Below are 20812 nucleotides of genomic sequence, written 5' to 3'. Positions count from 1 at the left end.
AGGCGTCTCTCTCTCTCTCTCTCTCTCTCTCTCTCTCTCTCTCTCTCTCTCTCTCTCTCTCTCTCTCTCTCTCTCTCTCTCTCTCTCTCTCTCTCTCTCTCTCTCTCTCTCTCTCTCTCTCTCTCTCTCTCTCTCTCTCTCTCTCTCTCTCTCTCTCTCTCTCTCTCTCTCTCGTTTTGAGTTCGGTGCTGCTGGTGATGTAACGCTTCTCATCTCAGTGCTCAACTCCACAAACTGTTACCACCGCCGCCTCGGCTCCCAGACCATGGGACTCTTCAAACTCTGAAGGTAAGAATGTCAGTTTACGCACGCTTTCTTTCTCGTCTGGTCCGCACTTCACCTACATTTTAGTGTGCGCCTGTTCCATTTCCCTCCTTGATCACCTGGTATGCGTCCAAATGTGTTGGATCAGCCACAGCAATGTTACAATATCATGTTGACTCATTAGGGAGTCATGGATGGGCTGTGCACTGTGTTAAAAACAAACAACCAACTAGTCACAGCTGTCAACCTACTAGTTGAAGGAATGGATTTAGGGTCACTGCAAATTATTTTCAGGAAGAGCAGCATGACTGAGTGAGCAGAGTAGAGGAGGGGGGAACGCCTGTTGCTAAAATTAGATTGAGGGAGCTGCAGGGTCTCGAACCTGCTTTGACTCTGGTGAGAATGATGGTAAACAAAAGTCAGTTGGCATGCAAAGTTATCTGACAAGTGGTGGAGAGGGAAGATATACCTTGCTGAGGTGTCCATCAAATGGCAGTAACCTTCAAGACCCCCGGCAGATCTGTGTGCTGATGAGGATTCGACACTGGAGAGGGCAGGGATTAGGAGGCATCTTTGAGTGCCAGGGGCTTGCTGATTACTTGCTCTGTGACGTGCTTGCTTATACTTCACCCCTGCTTTATCCACGCGTGTTTTGATGTGAGAGCAGTGGGATTTTACTTGTAAGCTGGCTGCCTCTCTGGAAGTCTTAACAGCTGCAGTTTTTGCAGCCCGTTGCATCCTTGCGGGAGGCAGAGAAGTCACTTTGGCATGTTGCTGATTAACAGTTCCTATTTTGAATGCTGGACAAACTTTGTGTGCACTTGTTCATCCAGATCAGCATCTGATTCAGAGAATGCAAATGTGGCAGCCGTCAACGTCAGCCGTCATATGTACGTGATGGCCAAATCTGTCAGCAAAGCACCGATCAATAAAACCATTCGTCCGAAGTCCATTTTATCACACCGTAGCTTATTTGATCAGCAGTTGCATCAAAGTAAGCCACGGTCTCTGTGATATGATGTATGTATGTGAGGTGGTGCTTGACTTGAAAGATATATCGAGCTTTAAAAAGAAAGGATTTCAAGCACACTGGTAAAATCAAGTAGAAGAATTTTAGTTTTTTTTAAAAAGCCTCTGCATCTCTATTCCTCCTCTCTCTCCTCCACTGCCGCAGTGCAATTACTTCAGGCCTCTGGAGCGGCCACCCTTGATATTTAGCATCACTTGCAGCCACCTCCTCCACCTCAACCTGCAGCGGTGTTGCACTTATCATGAAAGCCAGCTGTAATTGGATCCATTGTGCAGGGTTGCTGCTTTATGCCAAAGGACCAACAGCAACACATCTGGGAGGAGGAGGAGGAGGAGGAGAGGAAGGAATCAAACTAAGGCAAAGCAGGGGGACACCGGGGGGAAGACGGGAAACAAAACTCAATAAACACAAGAGAAACAAATCAAGGGAGAAAAAATATAATTACAGAGAGCAGACAGGAGCAGCGGCTCAGCCAGACATGTGTGCTGGATGTTCGCCATCATTGGGGTGTAATGGTCCAATGCACTTGCCGCCTCTGTCCACTGCCTTCTCCATCTCAACTTCCATCAGCTAACCCTATCTATTCCTCCACAGTCCCTACGCTCCTGATTACCTGTGCCAACTTTTTTCACTTTTACTGCTGGGCCACATTCACAGCGAGCATGTAAAACTGGGGAGTGCTTACGTACTCCTTTCCATGATGGTTCTCAGTTACCTGCACCTTAGTCCATCCATCCATCCATTTTCCTCCGCTTATCCGGGGTCGGGTCGCGGTGGCAGCAGGCCAAGCGGGCTGACCCAGACTTCCCTCTCACCGGCAACATGTTCCAGCTCATTCTGGGGGATCCCGAGGCGTTCCCAGCTGGGAGATGCAATCTCTCCAGCGTGTTCTGGGTCTACCCCGGGGTCTCTTCCCCTCTCTTCTGCACCTTAGTCACCTGCGTTTATACGTTGTCTTCTTAACTGGTGTTGGAAGTGTTTTTTCTTTCACAGATTTAAACACCAGAAAATACACTTACTTGGCAGGACAACACTGATTACTAAAATGATGTCAATAAAGGATCTAATTGTAGGCGGATGTGACTCTGCTTGATGCAAACAGGGTCACTTTGAAACTTCCTTCAATGGTTCAGTCCAGAAAAGCAGTCATCTCTTTCTGTTCCTCTGTCACCTCTTCAGCTCCCATGAAAGGGCACAGACCCTGTAAAATCTCAGCATGTCATTATGCACTCTGCGCTCCTCCTCACCTTTAAAGGCATGGCTAGAACGCCGGAGAGAGAGGCGACAGGAGGGCAGTGGGAGCCATAGGAGGGAAAGGTAGCTGTTAAAGGTAGAGTGTTGCAGCTGAAGAGCTATAAATCAAGCTGTGGCTGGAATTAAATCAGTCAGGGGGGAACCCAGTAGTGGATGAAGCCTGTGGGAGGGCTGCTGTATCTAACATAGTGTCGTGATTGCTTCAGGCAGTGAATTAGCTGCGATAGTGATTGGCCGTGATTAGTCAATGGTTCAGTTGACTGGCATCACTCCGTGCTACAGGTGTTTGGCGTGCCTCGCTTTCAGAAAGAGAATTGAAACACGTTTTTAACGCTTGTGGCATCCTGCACCTGCAATAAAAAAAGAGCATTATTTTTCTCTTTTTTTCCTCTTTATTTTTGTTTTCATCAGTCTGTGTGCAGTCTGCAATCTCTCACGCTCTTTATCCGAATGTGCATAATGCATTATGTATCATGACAGCAGGAAATTGTGGGGTTTGTGGTCTGCGCGGGGATGCAAGCTGTTTTAGGGAGGAATACATAAACAGGAACTAGTGAGGGCTAATGCTGTTATAAAAGCCTGCAGGGGTAATGAAGAGGCTGGCTGGGTGAACGTGAAACGTATACACACATGACATGAAACTGGTTCAGAATGACTGTTGCGTGAAAGCACAGCTCAGTGAGCACGTCTCTGACAGGCAGGAGGAAACAAAGCAGCTTAACACTGCAAAGAAGAAATTAGTCTCCAAATGTAGAGTATCTGCCCTGTTCTGCAAACCACACACACACACACACACACACACACATCTTATTATACCCCTGAACTGTGAAGATGGAAGGATTCAGCATCACTTGGTGCTGCTGTTCATGGGTGGAGGTTTTCCTGCAGCTGCACAGCCCTCTCCTCTGTGTTTCTGCATGGAGGGTGGGCCTTTGGTGTGTCCGGGCAATGGAGTTGAAGCTTGCTCTGAAAGAAATAGTTTAACATGTTGGGAAACATACTTATTAGCTTTTCTTGCCGAGAGTTAGATGAGAAGATCGATACCACCCTTTTATTACGCTATAAAGCCAGCAGTAACTTAATTTAGCATAAAGAATGGAAACAGGTTTGCAAGGCAACCAGTGGAGACTCCAGGAAGTTACTGGTCTGAAGTCAAAAATAGTATTCAGCACTTGGTTTCTGTTTTGCATGAACACACATGATGAACTGGTGACCTTTAGAGGTGCAGGTAGGCAGATTTTATACCTTAAACCTGCATACTTTCAACTGGCCAGCAGGAGGCTGGCCAGTTGTATATTAGTAGTCTATGAGAAAATGACCTTACATCTCACTGAATTTATTACCTCAGTAAACATTGTAAACACGAGTTTATGGTCTCAATCACGAGTTTCAAGTCTTCTTTAATACAGCATGATGTGTTTAGTAAATGATGGTTCCATTCAGATACAAGCTGTCTGTGCTTTCCTCTTAGAACTTTAACTCTTTCACGGAGTGTTTTCAGTTCAGTAAAGTTAATTGTAACATTGTGGTTGCGTGAAAATGTCTTGTTCAGCGTTCGGTTGTACTTAGCTCCACCCACTTCTGGTTCCACAAAACAAGATGGCGACAACCAAAATGACGAACTCAAGGCTTCAAATGGCAGTCCGCAAGCCAATGGGTGACGTCACGGTGACTATGTCCACTACTAATATACAGCCTGTGATGTTACCCCTTGTCTTTATGCTAAGCTAACGCAAACTGACTGCTGGCTCTAGCTACAGATTTACTGTACAAGCATACAGTGGTTTTAATCTTCTCATCTAGCAATTGGCAGGAATGCAAGTAAGCGTATTTCCCAAAATGTTCAACTAATGCTTTTATTTGTGGGAGTAGAAATCGTGCAGTAAATCATACAGTTTTCTGGACTATGTTTCCATAAATCTGATATCTGGTGAATGCATTCTTCTTGCAAACACAATTTTTGATTTCTGTCTGTCATAGCATGGAATTAGTTTCGCCCCAGATGAAACACTCAACAGGAAGTGTGTTTCCTGACATCAGCATTGCAGCGGCCAGGGTGTTCCCCCCCGAGAAACAAACTGTAATATTCTTCTGCAAAAAATGATGTATCACAAATGCTCTTTGACACAGCTTGCCATGTGGCCTCAGCGTTCACTCATCACAACATGAGAATGAAGTTGTGTGATAGCACAGAGTAAGGAAAAACCCCCAAATGTAGATTAAAAAAACACTTCATCTAAGAATAAAGAGTATTCATTGGAAAAACGCACTGCATATGTAATTGATTTGTACAATCACAAGTGTGGACTCGCACATACAGTCGCCACATTTCACACACGCATACCAACACACCCTTCCGGTATTTGTTATGAAGCAAACTTTCACGTCTGGTAAAAGGACAGAAGTTTGAGCAGGAAGCCTCATAAAGCAGTAAAAACAATGTGACACAATGATACATTGTTGCGTTTGGGGTGTGGGAGGAAGATATTATAGCAGCACATGGCAGTGCCCTTTCTGTCTCACACATTACACTTTTCATCTGGAGTCAGAAAGTTGAGATGTGAGATGTGAGAGTGTGCCAGATGTGGAACAGGATGCGTGACTTTTCTTTGTTTTGGAGGACGTAATAAAACATTACACTCAAGCAGCTGCTATGTCCCACGAGCACATTGTGAAATGTGCATATTTCTCTTCTTCTTCTCTTATTTCAACGTTATGAAATAGTGCTGCTTGCACTCTTCACATATACGGTATTAGTTTTGCGTTTGAGGCAGATTCACATTGAATCTTTTCTTCATCACTACCCCTCCCGATTTGATATCTTTCCCTCTTTATTCAACAATCTCTTTCCACTTTTGACTGGTCTGAAGCGAGGTCGAGTCCGCTCTCTTCCTGCCTCCCACTCTCTCTCTTTATCTCCCATTCCTCCCTCCGCCTGCCTACCCCCCTCCGTCCCTAAGGAGCAACTGTAGCTGCTAATCTCAGTTTGCAGCCGGTGAGCCCCCACCGGTGTGGCATTCTGCGTGTTCAGGGAAAAGGAAACGTTTCCCTTCCTGCTTTCAGTACCCTGCAGTCTGTAAATAGAGCCTGTCACCAGCCGCTCTGTAGGGCCCTATGAAGAACTATATCCGTCCCATCATGCGACACTCTTCCTTCACAACTTCCTGAAACAAACTAGTGTTGGGCAAGAGATAAGGGTGCTGTGTGTAAAACATGAAGAAGGGGTGTTTTTTTACAATCTTGTAATTCACATGGACTCATAAGGACATATGAGCTGAAGCGCTGAAGTGCAGATGATGCACTTTGGTCAAAGTTAAAGTCAATAAAATACCATATTCATTTGAGACATCAGTTATTTTATACAGTTACATGTAAACAAGTTTTTATACCTTCACGCTGTGTGCCACCGAGTTCAATTAGTTGTAATCTAGAGCGAAAGCATTTCCAGTGGAAGCATGCTGACAGGATGGAAAATTGACTCTTAGTGCCACTCACAGATAAAGTGATGGTAAAATCCACTTTTCACCATCACTTTAACAATAGAAAATGGGGCAACAACAGCGGATATTAGACAGATAAGAGGGAAAACAACCTCCTCTGTGATAAGACACAAAGAGGACCATGGGAAATGTGGTCTTCGTTTTTAGAAACATGAGCACCAGCAATACTACTGATGTGAGAAAAAGTCTCCTTTCAGAATCAATATCACAGTTTGATATAGATATAGATGAATACCATGACATGCTAAATGCATATAAATGTACGGAAATGGATGTTTAGTACAATCACCATTTTAGTGTTATTGTTATAATACAATAATATCATGTTATATTATAATATAACACAGAATGCCTTCAGTGTTGAGTCTGCATTTTCTCCCAGTGTCAGCGTGGGTTCTCTCCGGTTTCTCCAGGTTCCTCCAAAGACATGCAACTTAGGTTCATTGAAGACTCTAACTTGCCCGTAGGTGTGAATGTGGGTGTGAATGGTCTCTCTAGCCCTGCAATAGTCTGGCAACCTGTCCAGGGTGTACCCTGCCTTCGCCCAACGTCAGCTGGGATCCGCTCCATCCACCCCCGCGACCCTGATCAATATACAGGTTAACGATAAGCCAAACCAAACCATGAACAACTAATTTGTTTTTTTTTAGAAGGCATTGGCTCAATCTGATGTGATTTCGACAGGAAAAAGCCATGTATACACCAAATAATTTACTCCATTTGATAGAAAATATGTACTCAATCTAATATTTAAAGGTGCTGAATTCCAAATTCAGAGCATGTCTTTGATTGAGGGATTGCCTCCGCACATAGATTGTATATAAGAAGTGGACGTACCTTTTGGGTTGTGGACTGTGCATTTGAAGGAGTTTGGCCACCAGTGAATGGAAGTGACCATATTTGGACGGCAGATGGGTGACGCTGGTTGCGACCTGTCAATCACAAGGTAGCCACGCCTTAAAGCATACCCTGCTTCATGGTCTATTTTACTCTAAATGGGACCATCAATTACAACACACTGAGTGTGACTTCATCCTCTGCTCAGGTCTTTTTTTTGATTTCTGCTGCTGTATTAATGCTCTGAATTTGGATTTTGCACTGTATTGTAGCTGAAACAATAAATTTGAAGAGTATTCGACTTTTTGTGCACTGGTTTTCATGTTGTTTTACGGCTATAATACGGAGAGCTAAAAAGACAGCAGTGGGAATGGGTCTTTCTGTGTTCAGCCAGAAGATGTGACATTTTCAATGCCCACTAAACCAGCAGCACACTACAGATTCCGCACGGTCAGGATTGACCAGGCACCCGTTAACTTCCCTTTATCCCTGCTGTGCCCCAGCCCACCCCTAATCTGCCTGATCGATGGCCCTGGATCGTCGTCACCAGGCAACCGAGGATGACACCAAAGCTCCCACAGTGTGTGCGACCTAATCAATCTACCGCCTCCTGGAAATATAAACACATCAGTCATCATGTGGGGGAAATACTTAAATAATCGCAGGAAAGGCAGAAGGGGGACGGCTGTATGTTCCCCTGAAAGCACAGAGAGAATTGTTCTCTGGGTCGTGACAAAGTGCTCCAGTCTGTGGGATGATGAATGGATAGCAAGATGGTATCATCATCAAGACGGGCACAGCCTGTGCCGCCGTGCCAGACCAGGCTCTATTTAGAGCAGGTCTACCCTTTGTTTTGTTCAGTGTTACGGCCTGTTCGGATGGATGCAATCGGTCTTTGCTGCAGAGAAAGTAACATCCTCGGCTCTTGAGGACAGACTGAACTGAACGGTAAAAGATGTCCACTTTGTCACGGAGAAATCCATTTTAGCCCAGATCTAGATGGCTCTCGTTAATAATGGCTCTTGTTGTGTGGCAATCAAGGACTCAAGGCCACTTTCCTTCAGATTATATTCATGAGATTTGAGCAGTGGTGTCTGGATGTCACAGGTCTTTTTTTTCTTTGAGGTTTCAGACTATGGCTCCGACGTATTTCCTGCAGTGACCTTAGCATCCTCACAGGAACTTTCATGTCTATCTATAGCAACAGCACGTCATTTTGATTGCGGTCCGGCAGTATAACCCGTTATCTCTCCGTGATCTGACCACGTCCTTTTAGAAAGGCACAGATTTGAATTTCGCAATTTCACTCTTTCCTCATTACCGGAGGGACTTTCACTCACTCACTCTCACACCGCTGAAGCTTCAGGGTTTGCACTTCCTCCTCTTTCTCTCTCCCCTGCAGACATGTGTGTTTGCATGCGTGTGGCTGAGACAGCTCGTGAAGCCTGTAATTGAGTGTGTCCGCCCACCGTGTTGCAGCAGTGGAATTCTTCACTGTGTCAGGCACAATAGACACATACACGTACTCATCACCCTCTGCAACAGAGCCACAACATTGAAGAGCCATAAGCAGAAGCAGCCGGGGGGGGGGGTCACTTTGTCACAGCCTCGCCGTTACCTTCACGCTTCATCATCAGCAATGTACCAAAATGATCCAGCGGCTTTCTTTATCTCCTATGTTCCCACCAGATTGAGCCCTAACCCGTATAGCAGATAGGATTAGTGCATTTTACTTCTTCTGAGTTTGTATCGGTGTAACATGTTAGCCGTGCCTATCTCAGTGTGTGAATGTAAATGAAGACGTCAGACGTTGTGGAAGTCCAACATGAAGAATTATATCACTCAAACTCAAACTGCCAGTCAATATTTTAGACGGTATTTTTGAAGATTTGACTATTTGCGGTGAAAATAAGTCTTCAGATGCTTTACTTGAGTAAAAGTATCAGTACCACAGTGTAAAAAAACACTAAATTACAAGTAAATGTAGACCCACTCTCATCACTGATACTATGTGACCAAGCTGTGGAAACACAGTGTGTGTTTTAAGTATCTGGGACAAACTCAATGTTGTTTTTATATGTAAGAAAGCTGGCCAGAGACTGTTTTCAATTAGGAGACTCAAGGGGGTTGGTGTAGGTCCTGCAGTTGTAGAAGGAGCGTATGTTAGAGAGCACCCTGTTTTAAATACCTGTGTCTGATATGGGCAGTCACTTCACTGTCGTAAATAGAAACAAGCTGACCAGGATTGTTAAAGACAGCAAGGAAGATACGAGGCCGCCACCAAAAGCCATTACATGACCTCTTTGTTCTGCCTTATGCTCTATTCTAAGCATTGTTTGAAAAATGTACTTATCAATCAATATGTATCCGTCATGCACTGAGTTAGCATTGAGCACATATTCCTTCCTCAGATATCTCCTGATAAGTCATATCTTATCTTAAGTCTATATGTCAGAACTGTCAATTCTATTGTGTATTGCTGCCAGTGTTAACGCAAGGGACCCAGAGAGGTACTGCTTCTGTAATCCCTTCTCAGTTATCGTATTGGCTCCTGCATCAACAATACTCAGCCAAGACAATTAAACTCTTCGCTGAAAGCAGGACCAATTCTTTTTTTGCTCCTTCAAGTGCCAGTAGTTTTAGTTTAGGTTTTGCAGATTGACATTTTGAATTTGTTGGGTCAAATCAAACCATCATATCAGCAGGGGATGATGACATTGACCGGCAGACATCCCCGTTAATATACCAGCTTGAGCGTAAACAGTAATTGGTTCTCTCTCGCTCACTGCGGTGTGGAGCGGTGTGCAAAACAAATGACAACACAACTATTTCAAACATGCGTCAATGGCCGCTATGAATTTGATTTCCTCCGATGAATTTGATGACTCTCTCTTTGCTCCCCTTTGATCCTTTCATCTTCTTCTGTGTTCAGTGAGAGGAAACGAGAGTCAAACCAGCGAGAGAAAGAGAACGGAGGGGGTCAAAGAAAACGGGAAAGGAACAATGGAGTCCTTATTGTCGGAGCAGTCGGCCGCAGTGGACGAGCTGGTGGAAGCGTGCATCCAAGCCTTCGGTGGGTTATTTGAACACTCTGAAAAATGTGTTTATCCAAAGTGAGTCAATCAAACTTGTTAATTGTTAAATTATATTTTCTAAATTTTATTTGGAATCTATGTATGGGGTTGAGTAAATGTGTGGTCAGACACTGACCAACATAGATGCACACTAATAGACAGCAGCTGAGTATATCCTCCTGATAATGAGTGACGTCCTATTTTCTTCTGCTTCTAGATGAGAGGGGCACTTTGAAGGATGTTTCCTTGGTCCGCATGTTTCTCATGATGCACCCATGGTATATCCCTTCCATCGACATGGCTAAGAAGCTGGTGCTCAAGTATCCTTTGTTACACCTTTGTTTTCTGCGACCTCGGCCACGTATCTGTGAGATCTCAATGAGATCTAAGAGAGAGCTTTCGGAGTCTGAAAAGGGAAATTTGCAGCAAAGTTTCACCTTGACTTTGAGATCAGATCTCAAGAGGAGAGCTGCACTGCTGAGCGCCGAACAAGAATATGTCACCTTGTCAAGTAATAAACCGTCATCTTATTCTTTTACAGCTGCTTGTGCTATTCCTTTCTGACCTTTAGTCTGATGATTTTATACATGGGTGTGTGAGTTTATATTGACTGTACCTGCAAAAAGTCACTTTTTATCATCACGTAAAGCAGCTAAAGTGTTGAAAGGTCCTAAACTCAGTGTCACATTATTGTCCAGTACTTTTCATCATCGTTCTGTCTTTTCATCCCTTTGTTCTGCCTTCCAGGTACTGGATCTCCGAGTTTCCAGCAGAGTTCAATCTGAGCCCGGAGCTGGCGGACCAGATCAAAGACTTTAAAGACCTCCTGACCACCGAGGGCAACGAGAGCCAGAGCCAGCTCATTGACCTCACCAGCGTGTGAGTGATTTGGTTGTTGAAAGCTGTGCGTGCTGTTGACAATGTGAACGAATGTCTCGGTCTGTGGGTGTTTATGTCAGCGTGCCCTTTCATTGCCTGTTCTCAGAATTTGCTGAGCTGTGCTACGCTGGGTCAGTGACTTCTCCTATTCTCATAAAAAGCCAAACCTCAAATTTTTTCCGAAACCTAACCAAGAAGGTTCGTTGCCTAAACCCAAGGAAATGTCTGGCGGAACGCCCGGAAGGAAAACCTCTACCATGTGCATTTTTCTTGGTGACCTCTACTTCCCTTCAGTGTTGGCTTTGTGGAGCAGATTCTTGATCTATTGCAGCGGAGGGAATGTCCTTACAGAAATAAATTCTGCAATTGTAGAAAAGTTTGATCCAAAAGGCCGAAGAGTGCACTTTTCATAAAATATTCTTTATCGTCCCTCCCAGGCCGTCATATCAATGGAAGCGGCAAGTGACTCAACGTGTCCCGTCAGTCTCCAAAAAGAGGAAAATGTCCCTGCTGTTTGACCACCTTGATTCCTGTGAACTGGCTGAACACCTGACCTACCTGGAGTACAAATCCTTCTGCAAGATCCTGGTCAGTCTGTGGTGAAGCTGTGTATCGACTGCGGTGTTTACAGCTCTTAAATTCTTAATTCTTAGTAATGTCACATGCGGCAGGCGCGTTGCTTAGCAATAGTGGTTAAGATCTACTTTTACTGGCAGTAATTATATTTATTTTGAGGAAACATTTTGAGAAGCAAAGTTGATGACTGGGTATGTGCTAATTTGAATGGTAGATGCTTTTAGATAATGTATTCGAGTGTGATGGTGTTGGTAGCACGGTGGGGGCAGCGGTGGAGATTTGTCGTTGTTTCTCTTCTAAAAGAGATTCTGGCTCAATATGAAACAAAATGAGCCATAAATATAAATATAAAGCATCTAGCCCACTGGTCTAAATGTGCAGAAATAAAACTTTTCTTCATTTGGACGAACTGAAAACAAACCAGTTTTTTTTATATTTCCCTGATTAAAGATTGGCTTAATCAGTCAGAGTGTCAGTCAGTTGGCTGCTTTGTTATCCACGTTGTTCATTTAAAGGAACAGTCCAACATTTGGTAACAATTACAAAGGTCAAAATTATTTTTGATAAAAGCACATCGCTCCTTGTAAAATGAATTGTTTGATCACTTTTCTGTCTGTACAGATACAACAAACTAAATATGACGTGTTAATTAGTGAGCTTTGAGAGGGCTGGATGGTGGATTTTGTTACTTGTGGACAGCTGTCTCCCCCCTTTCCAGCTTTGATGCTACATTACGCTAAGCTAACCAGCTGCTGCGTCCAGCTGCATATTAACATACAGACATGGAAGTGGTATTAATCTTCTCATCTACACCTTGTGAGGAAAGCAAATAAGCATATTAACCAAAATGTCAAACTATGCCTATAAAGCCAGTGATTTAGTGTTGCACTTCCAAAGCTGGGGGACATACAGGAGACATATTCAAAAATAATTGTCATATTCAAAGCACCAAAACTGAAATATCCTGTCTTTTAGTTCGGCCAAAAGTACTGGATTCTACATTTCCCAAAATGCAACTCAATAGTGCCTTTTGTTAGCCCATTCTGAGGATACAGTTGTCAAGATTTATAGATATATTGGGATGTAAGCATGCAATTTGTTTTACATAAATGAAATGAAATGTGTAATGCTACTCACCTCTTTTAGTTTCAGGACTACCACAGCTTTGTGATGCACGGCTGCACAGTGGACAACCCCATCCTGGAGCGCTTCATCACCCTTTTCAACAGCGTGTCCCAGTGGATCCAGCTCATGGTGCTCAGCAAGCCCACCGCCCCGCAGAGAGCCGCCGTCATCTCCCACTTCATCAGAGTGGCACAGGTCTGTCCATTGAGGCTGTTTACTGCAGGGGTTTTAAACAGCTGGAGGGAGCAGGGTCCGTGTGGAAGCATTTCCTGTAGCCACAGAGAAAGAGGAGAGAAAGTTGTAAAAAGGTGAATTACAGTGAGTTGTGGAGAGAAGGTTAAAAGTCACGGTGAATTCTTGATGACTTGCTCACACACACAAGATGCCATCAGAACCCATTCAGTGGCGCAAATTGTGAGAAAAAGTTTAATTTTAAAAGGCTTTAGAGGTATTAGCATGTTAAGATGCCCACTGAGAGCTCTTTAAGATAATGCTGCTGTCAAGGGAAAGCATCTCCACGAATTAAGAGACTTGTTTTCGCTGGGTAATGATGCATTGTCAGCATTATCCAAAGGCTTTTATGAGCCTAATTGGTCTCTGAAGGAGAAGAATGTTCACAATCGGACAATAAAATATAATAACCCCCAGAAGAAAATGAGTCATTTGCTGCAAAGAATAGAAACAAAAATGAAGACAATTCATGATACAGTATGTACTGTATGTATTGTGTGCAGGTGGCAGTATTATTTAATAAGTAATATTTGCAGGTTCACTATTTATTATTGTGTGTTAGCGTGCTACCATTTGCTAATTAGCACTAAATGTTTTGCATGTAGTTTAGTCCCTGAAAACGTTTTTTTACCAATGTTTTTGTAATTTATAGCTGATGATGGCGCTACATCAAAAGTCAGAAGATGACCAACGTTGTTACAAGTCATCCTTAGAGCGGCATGAATGTGTGTACCAGTTGTGGCAGTCGAGACATAACACAACATACTAAAGACGTCAGTCTGCTGGAATAGTTAGTGGATCACTAAATGCAGTAGGATTCATCCTCTCGGAACTATGAATGTCTGTACAAAATGTTGCGCGAATGTGTCCAGTAGCTACACGGATATTTTATAGGATAATTGAACACTGCGAACAATGCTGTTGGCCCGAGAGGATAAATATCAGTCAACAGGATTCATCCTCTTAGGATCTTGAATATCTGCACCAACATTCTGGGAAATCCATCCAGTAGTTGTCCTTTTGTATTTCATGGAAACACCAAAGATTTCAATCTGAGAGGAAAAGTCAAGGGTTCATCTTCATGGGATCATGAATGAATGAAAATGTCATGTCTGTCCAATATTCATTGAGATATTCTACTATGGTGTTGGCCGAAATTGCTGTCCCTTCAAATTCAATAGATTACAATCCTAAATAAATGAAAGTTAAGATATCTTTCATCTGTCCATATATCCACATACGTAGCTCCTCATTTCTGTTTATCGACTGAAAGCATGAAAATAGCTCTAATCTTAATCTGGTCCCTCCTCACCAATTCCAAAAAGTTCAAAAATGGCTCCTTATATGGTCCTCTGCCCATGTGTCTTGAGAGTATGTTATCCTTTCACGACAGAAACATCCCTTTAAAAGCCGTCCTGGGCTTCACTGTAATTGACACTGTTTCAGTCTGATTTTATCATCTGGTCTGCCAGATGGACTGGCTTCTTCCTCTATGCGACAATTCACTCATCTCCGCTGAGCGAGGGAGCTTCAGTCAACCATAGAAAGTGCAGACAAATCATTTTCCTCCTAAAGGCCTGCAGCGCTTATGTGGATGCATCCTCATTGCTTATTGCTAGTCTACTCCTAGAGTGTTAACCATTTTCCATCTGTCCTTCTCAGCTGCAGAACAAACTTCTCTCTCATCATTTATTCAGCAGGGTCTCAGTCGGGTTCAACACCTCCTTCCGTCTCGTTATAGCAGCACTCCAACACGTCAGCAGAGCTCTTGTCCCTCACTCTTGTCTCACCCTGGTCGATTTTGAACACTTGGACTCTTTGCAGTGCTTTGACAGTGTATTGGTGAAGACAGTTGCTGATTGTGACCAGCTTTGATGTGTGGGATGAATGTCAGATCAGCTGCTGAAGGCCTGAGAATTACGTCTACGGGCTCCCACCTCCTGGTCAAATTCTTTTTATAACCCTTTCCATCACCGCTGTCAGCGCCCCGAATCATCTCTGTGCATTTCTGGCATCTTTCAGATTTATTGTAAGTAGTTCAATAATAATTTGCATATGTTAGCATGCAAACATGCTTAAGTATCCGAGTTAGTATGAGTGCAAACACCTGTGCTTGCATAAAGGTACACGTAAGGGTCCCGGGTTGGGGGTTTGAAGAATGTCTTAAATATGAGTCTTGTAACAAGAAGGCTTTTTTTATTAAATTATTTCTTTGTCCATACATCACATGTTCATATTTATAACTTTTCACATCCTAAAACTTTCAACAGTGGCTAGTGTGTTCACATAATGATGACCAGTGTTCCCCACTTTGCATGTAAAGCCCAGAGGTCAGTTGGTCTCTGTCGTTCACACTGAGTGGGTGAACACATGAGAGACAGACCGTCCCAGCTGGCAATCCTGTCGTTAATTCGCTGCCAATTTACAAATGGTATTCAGCAATGTAGCCCAGTGTGAGAACACGCAGGGATAAATATTATGGTCTAGCTGATTACAAGTGTATTCAAAGTGGCGTGGACATACTTGACATTTCTCAAAGCTTCCCTCAGGGTGCGCCGGTTGTGTCCTATTTCAGCTTCCTGGTGGGAGCGCATTACAAATGACTCATGTTCATTCCTTTTTCTTTCAACTGCACAGACTTGCGTTATGATTTAAAATGCAAAATCGTCCCTTTCGCGCTCATTAGAAAGCTCCGTTCCAATTTATTTCACAATATATTGTGGGTGTACGCATCTGTGCCTTCTGGCTTTGATAAACCGCCACATCAACACATCGGCTGTGTGATAACAATTAGTTGACAAGAGGATGCATCCATCTGCCAAACCTTTTCGTACACACAGCGTTTATTCCACACCCAGTGGAAAGTCCCGGCATGTTGACAATGAAACCTCTCTCAGGCCTCGCCGACGGTCACATGCACGTACAGCTTAACCGTACCCTGCGAATGGTGGGCTGCCTTCCACACTGCTTTGCCAATTGATTTCAAAGGGTGTTTGAGCTGAATCAAATGATCCCCTCTGGCAGCCCTCCCACACAGCTGTGACCCCATTGATTTTCGGTGAGATGCCACGCAGGCTGAAGGGCAGCGGGGAGCCCTGCGGAGTGCCATTCACAAAGTATCAGCTTAGTGTTGACAAAAGCAAGTTAGAGCCTTCAGTAATATGTTGGTATACACAATAACTCAGGGTATGTGTGGGTGTGCATGTGAGCTGCTGAAGACTAGAATCTAACTTCAAGCTTTTATATTTCCCTCTGACTCCTTATGCTGTAAATCAGTTTCTCTCTCCATAAGATCCTTTTTCGCAGCGGCGTACACATTCATTCACGGCCTCCTAGTTCACCCTCGCTCCTAAAGAATCCTCCCTCTCGTCCACAGAAGCTGCTGCAGTTGCAGAACTTCAACACGCTGATGGCTGTTGTGGGCGGCCTCAGCAACAGCTCCATCTCTCGTCTCAAAGACACGCAGGCCCACATCAGCGCCGAGACCAACAAGGTGCGTCCTCCCGAACATCACTGATCTCTTTCTGGCACCCACAGCCAAACACTACCAGGCAAATTCAATGTTCACTGCATGCCGATGATTCCACATCTCTGTGTGAGCTGCCAAGCTCCCTATCTGTGCCCATTCCTCCTACACAGTGGCTTTTCAGAGTTATGAATTTGAGCCATATAAGTGGAAAGTTGCTTTCTGTTTGCTGCCAACTATCATCTTATCCCACCAATTCCATCCCCATGCTGTCACTCAACCTGCAGGTTTTCAACAACCTCATTGAACTGGTGACGTCGTGTGGGAACTACATTCAATACCGCAAGCGCTTCTCCGAGTGCTCGGGCTTTCGATTCCCCATCCTCGGCGTGCACCTGAAAGACCTGATAGCCGTGCACGTGGCACTGCCGGACTGGGCCGACAAAGAGAAAAGGCGGGTCAACCTGGCGAAGACCCAACAGCTGTACGCCATCCTTCAAGAGCTGGCGCTGATCCAGATCACACCGCCTCATGTCGACGCCATCACAGACCTGCTCAACCTGCTTACGGTGAGTGCAAAGAGTGGACAGAATGTGTAAGTGCAGCATCCGGGACGTCTGGCCTGAATTGAAGATGTGCCCCCAGAGAACAGCTGGTATCAGGTGCTGCGAGTCTGTTATTCCTCATGAAGTGCAGAACTTGAAAGCATTCATTCACCACCCACACAGCAGTGAAGTAGGAGGAACAACTTTAAGAAGGACGAAACACTTTGTGTCCAGCCAGTGTCACACATCTGTTTGAGGCACAGAATTTGTTCTCCTGAGATTTGATTGGCTCGTTGTCAGACAGACGGTAGCCAGCTGGGACAAAAACCTGTGGACAGAAAAAGGCCAGAGATTATGTAACCAAAGCGTTCAAAACATGAACCTTCAAGCTCACAGCATTTAGGTGTTTTCAACGGGGCCACAGTGGTTTATGTTGTTCATCATTGACATTCAATTCAATCAATAAACACTTTCTTAAAGAGGTACTCCATAGCCTCCGTCTACCTCCTTCAAAACCCTACATCGGCAGTTTGTAATGCAGGCTTTCTGTCTGACGGTGAGGTAAAGTGGCTGTGGACGAGGCAGCATCAAACCTCATTAAATCAATATCAGTTGAAGCGTTTGCTGTATTTAAAATATTTTTGTCACTGGGCATGATGAGGACTCAAGCGCAGACAGTCAGATGCAGTGAGAAAAAGGGTTTTTAATGAAATCCGAACACGCAGGGAGTCCAAGGACGAGACAAGAGACGAGGGAGCAAATCCAGCAGGACAGGCAGACGTGGGGAACCGGGAGCAGGACAAGACAAACAATGACCTGGCAGTGAGTGACTGAGAGACAGGGGTTTATAAGGTGACTTGAACAGGTGAGGAGAGTTGTGCTGATGAGGGAGAGCTTGATTACTGATCAGGGACAGGTGGAGGGAGTTGGGCTGATGCTGAGGGAGTGACGCTAAACAAAGACACACACAACACACAAGGCAAAGCCTGATCGTGACAATTTTTACCGCTTTACCTTGTCGTCAGAGAGCCCTTTCCGACGAGGAACTGAAGCTGTTATCTTTGCTCGCTTCAGAGCCACAATGCTCCATTGACAAAAACAATGAATTGACCTCTCAGAACACAGAGTTGTTGGTCTACTGCTGCCTTCAACGGTTAGCTTGTTTGTGTTACTGTGTGACTATCGGATCTGCATTTATAATATGTACCAACGTCATCGTGAGGAAACCTACGTCAGGTCATGTGCCAAAGCGTTTTTAGAGGGGTTGGGACAATTGGTGCAAAAACACATGTCCAATTTGAAAGCTCGTATTTGAATATATGAGGGACCCTACTGTGAAGCTACAGAATGATATAAAAACCTTAAAAATAAAAAAAGAATGGACCCACCCTTGAAGTAAAAAAACAATGCATTTACTTCTACATCTTTGGTTGACTGGTGTAACTCTGTTATCTGGTTGCTTAGTCCCACTTTTTTTAGACTTTTATCCAGGACAAAGAGTGACGAACCCCCCCGAAGCATCACTTTATTGGACTTTACTTTTTTACATCTCTTCATTGAACTCTTTGTTAACCTGGACTGGAACCTGGTGTCTGTTCCTGTATCCTGATTAAAGATTACGGGGCTTTTGCTGTCAAAGCACGTTGGCTTTAAAATGACCTAAAAGAGGACTTCAGAGGAATCCCTATCTCCTTCCATGGACTTAAATTCGATTTCTTGGCTGATGAAACATCACACTCTCCCGCTCCTTATGTTACACTTTTTGTTCATATTACACCCCTATCAATCACTAAACACTAACATGAAGAAATGGAAACCTCCACCAGTAAAACAAATGGTTGTTGCCAAGTGAAATTATGTGGGAAAGGCATAACGGGACGATTCATACCACGAGCATAAAGAAAATGGTCCTTTTCATATTGTGAGTGAGTTATCCATGTGTGTGCAACTTATGTTAGATGAGAGCTTTTAAACTGGGAACCGTGAGTGAGACTGACCTCAGGTTTGTTGCTGCCTGAAACTGTGGTGGTGTTTTTGCACATCACACGACGCCCCTGAGTATGTGTGAACATGTTTTGGCAGATGCAGATAAGAGTTTCCTGAATTGGAGGAGCTGTCTGTATTTAAACAGTCCCAGGAGATTAATCACTCAGGTGTTTGTGTGAGATAGCAGCTGGCTCAACTTTTTTCCTGTGGAAATGAAAGGAAACAACTTAACAGGTTTTGGAGCTGAGAGGCACCAGGGAAGTTTGCTGGACGGAGTCGATACTCAATTATCTTATGCCAGTGCTTATTGGAGTTGATCTATCTCGAGTCCGAGGGAAGGAGAGCGGAGGGCGAGGTGACGGAAAGAAAGTCAATAAATCCTTAAACAAATAATCTCTGCACAGGCATGCCTGCAAACCACTCAGGTTTAAAATATTACTTCCCTCCTTTTTGTGTAATACTCATCAGCCTTTCAAATGGAAACGATTGTATTAAATCATCCGAGATGTTTTGCACAAGTTCCAGTTCACCTTCTCTTTTGAAATACTGTAAGCTGAATCAGAAGGCCAAACCAGAAGAAATGCATTTTTCCTTCTGCTGAATCAGAAGGCCAAGTCAATAAAACCCTGGAAACACATTTATAGCAGGTGCATAGCTCTGAGGAAAAGAAAAGAAACTGAGGTCCATAATGGGTGCGGTAGATACGGCTGCAACATGTTAGCTGGAGCAAAACATAGATGCTGCTCTCGCACCTGTTGCCATAGCGGCTGTGTTAGTGTGAAAGTAGGTAACAATTCACATAATGAGCAGGTCAGCGTGTGAGAAGGCATTTGTGTTAAATACCTAGCGGATATAGAGGTGTGGAACCTGATATATGCGGTTGGACTACGCCCCTACAATGCTGCTTTACCTGAAATCTGTGCAGAAATGTATTTATCTTGTGGTGGAGATGAATGCTGGAAGTGAGGAGAGGCTTATTGAAACGTTCAGTTCGAGACACTTTTCTGATGGGGACCATATAAACAACACTGTATGTTCGTATGTATTTGACGTTCATTCTTGATGATACATAACAAAATAGTCTGAGCGCACTTACAAGCTTTTAGAGCTTTCAAACACATTGTACGTCCTTCATTATTCTGATCAACTCTTAAGTGTGGTACTTTGGCCGAGTGATGGCGGTCATATATGGAGGAGACTCTTGTTGTAGTGATGTAGAAGTGTACTTCAGGGTGTGTCAGTATAACGTGGCATCACTGGTGGTACCGAGTACCCCCCAAGGCTTATATGGCGGTTCAACATACAGTGACAAACCCGCAAAAAGTCAAATATGGAGGGTTATTTAAAGACAGAATATGTCACACCGGCTCCCCATGTTGTGTTCCGTGCAGGTGTCTCTGGACCAGTACCACACAGAGGAGGAGATCTACCAGATGTCTCTACAGAGAGAACCTCGCAAGCCAGCGGTGAGCAGCACACCGGACGGTCACAATTTATTGCTCATTAGAATTTATTTCTCCTCCTTTGATCCACTGTTGTAACCCTTGACTACACAGCAGCTGTGTTTTCTTTGTAAGATGACAGGTTCTGCCCCTCTGCCCCCCCCCCCCGGGCTGACACTAATGTCGCCGTCTCTGGTTTCTCATCGGTTGTAGCAGAACTCCAGCACCGCCCCAGCGCCCGACCCCAAGCCCACCATGATCGACGAGTGGGCTGTGTCGGTGAAGCCCAACGCCGACCCGACGATCATCAAGAAACACATAGAGAAGATGGTGGAGGTGAGTTCCTCAGCCCCGACACATTCCCCTCTCTCAGTGCTGATTGTCGCCCCATTTGTCCACCAACACCTCAACATAACTGCAAAGTGTTCTTGGCTCTTTGGCTAAATGGTTCGTAATCTCTTCCCATGATGACGAAGACTGGGAGGCGCATTTGAAAAGCCTGTAACTCCTTCTGTGGTTGTGATGTTTATATAGTTCCTTGTGGGTTGAGGATCCTTTAAAGAAAAGCTATGGGTCAATTTCTATAATGCTTGGATGCACATT

General features: G+C 44.2%; 1 protein-coding gene across 2 annotated transcripts in view; it reads left to right on the top strand.

Moving 5' to 3' along the window:
• Positions 1-170: 170 nt before the first annotated feature.
• LOC306796659 (RAS guanyl-releasing protein 2-like) overlaps positions 171-20812 on the top strand; it is a 32624-nt gene continuing 11982 nt past the window's right edge. Inside the window, exons 1-11 of one of the 2 annotated variants that reach the window (XM_079295713.1) lie at positions 171-288; positions 9818-9958; positions 10177-10279; positions 10414-10470; positions 10707-10838; positions 11276-11426; positions 12561-12734; positions 16147-16263; positions 16524-16805; positions 20159-20233; positions 20423-20545. In XM_079295713.1, the coding sequence (XP_079151839.1) occupies positions 9889-9958; positions 10177-10279; positions 10414-10470; positions 10707-10838; positions 11276-11426; positions 12561-12734; positions 16147-16263; positions 16524-16805; positions 20159-20233; positions 20423-20545 (1284 nt within the window). In that variant the 5' untranslated portion in view covers positions 171-288; positions 9818-9888. The remainder of the gene's footprint in view (positions 289-9817; positions 9959-10176; positions 10280-10413; positions 10471-10706; positions 10839-11275; positions 11427-12560; positions 12735-16146; positions 16264-16523; positions 16806-20158; positions 20234-20422; positions 20546-20812) is intronic. The other variant, XM_079295714.1, reaches the window with a different exon arrangement.

Source organism: Melanostigma gelatinosum (genome assembly GCF_949748355.1).
Source record: "Melanostigma gelatinosum genome assembly, chromosome: 23".
Classification (NCBI taxonomy): Eukaryota; Metazoa; Chordata; class Actinopteri; order Perciformes; family Zoarcidae; genus Melanostigma; species Melanostigma gelatinosum.
The sequence above is the reverse complement of the archived record's forward strand: the minus strand, read 5'-3'. Positions and strand labels throughout refer to the sequence as shown.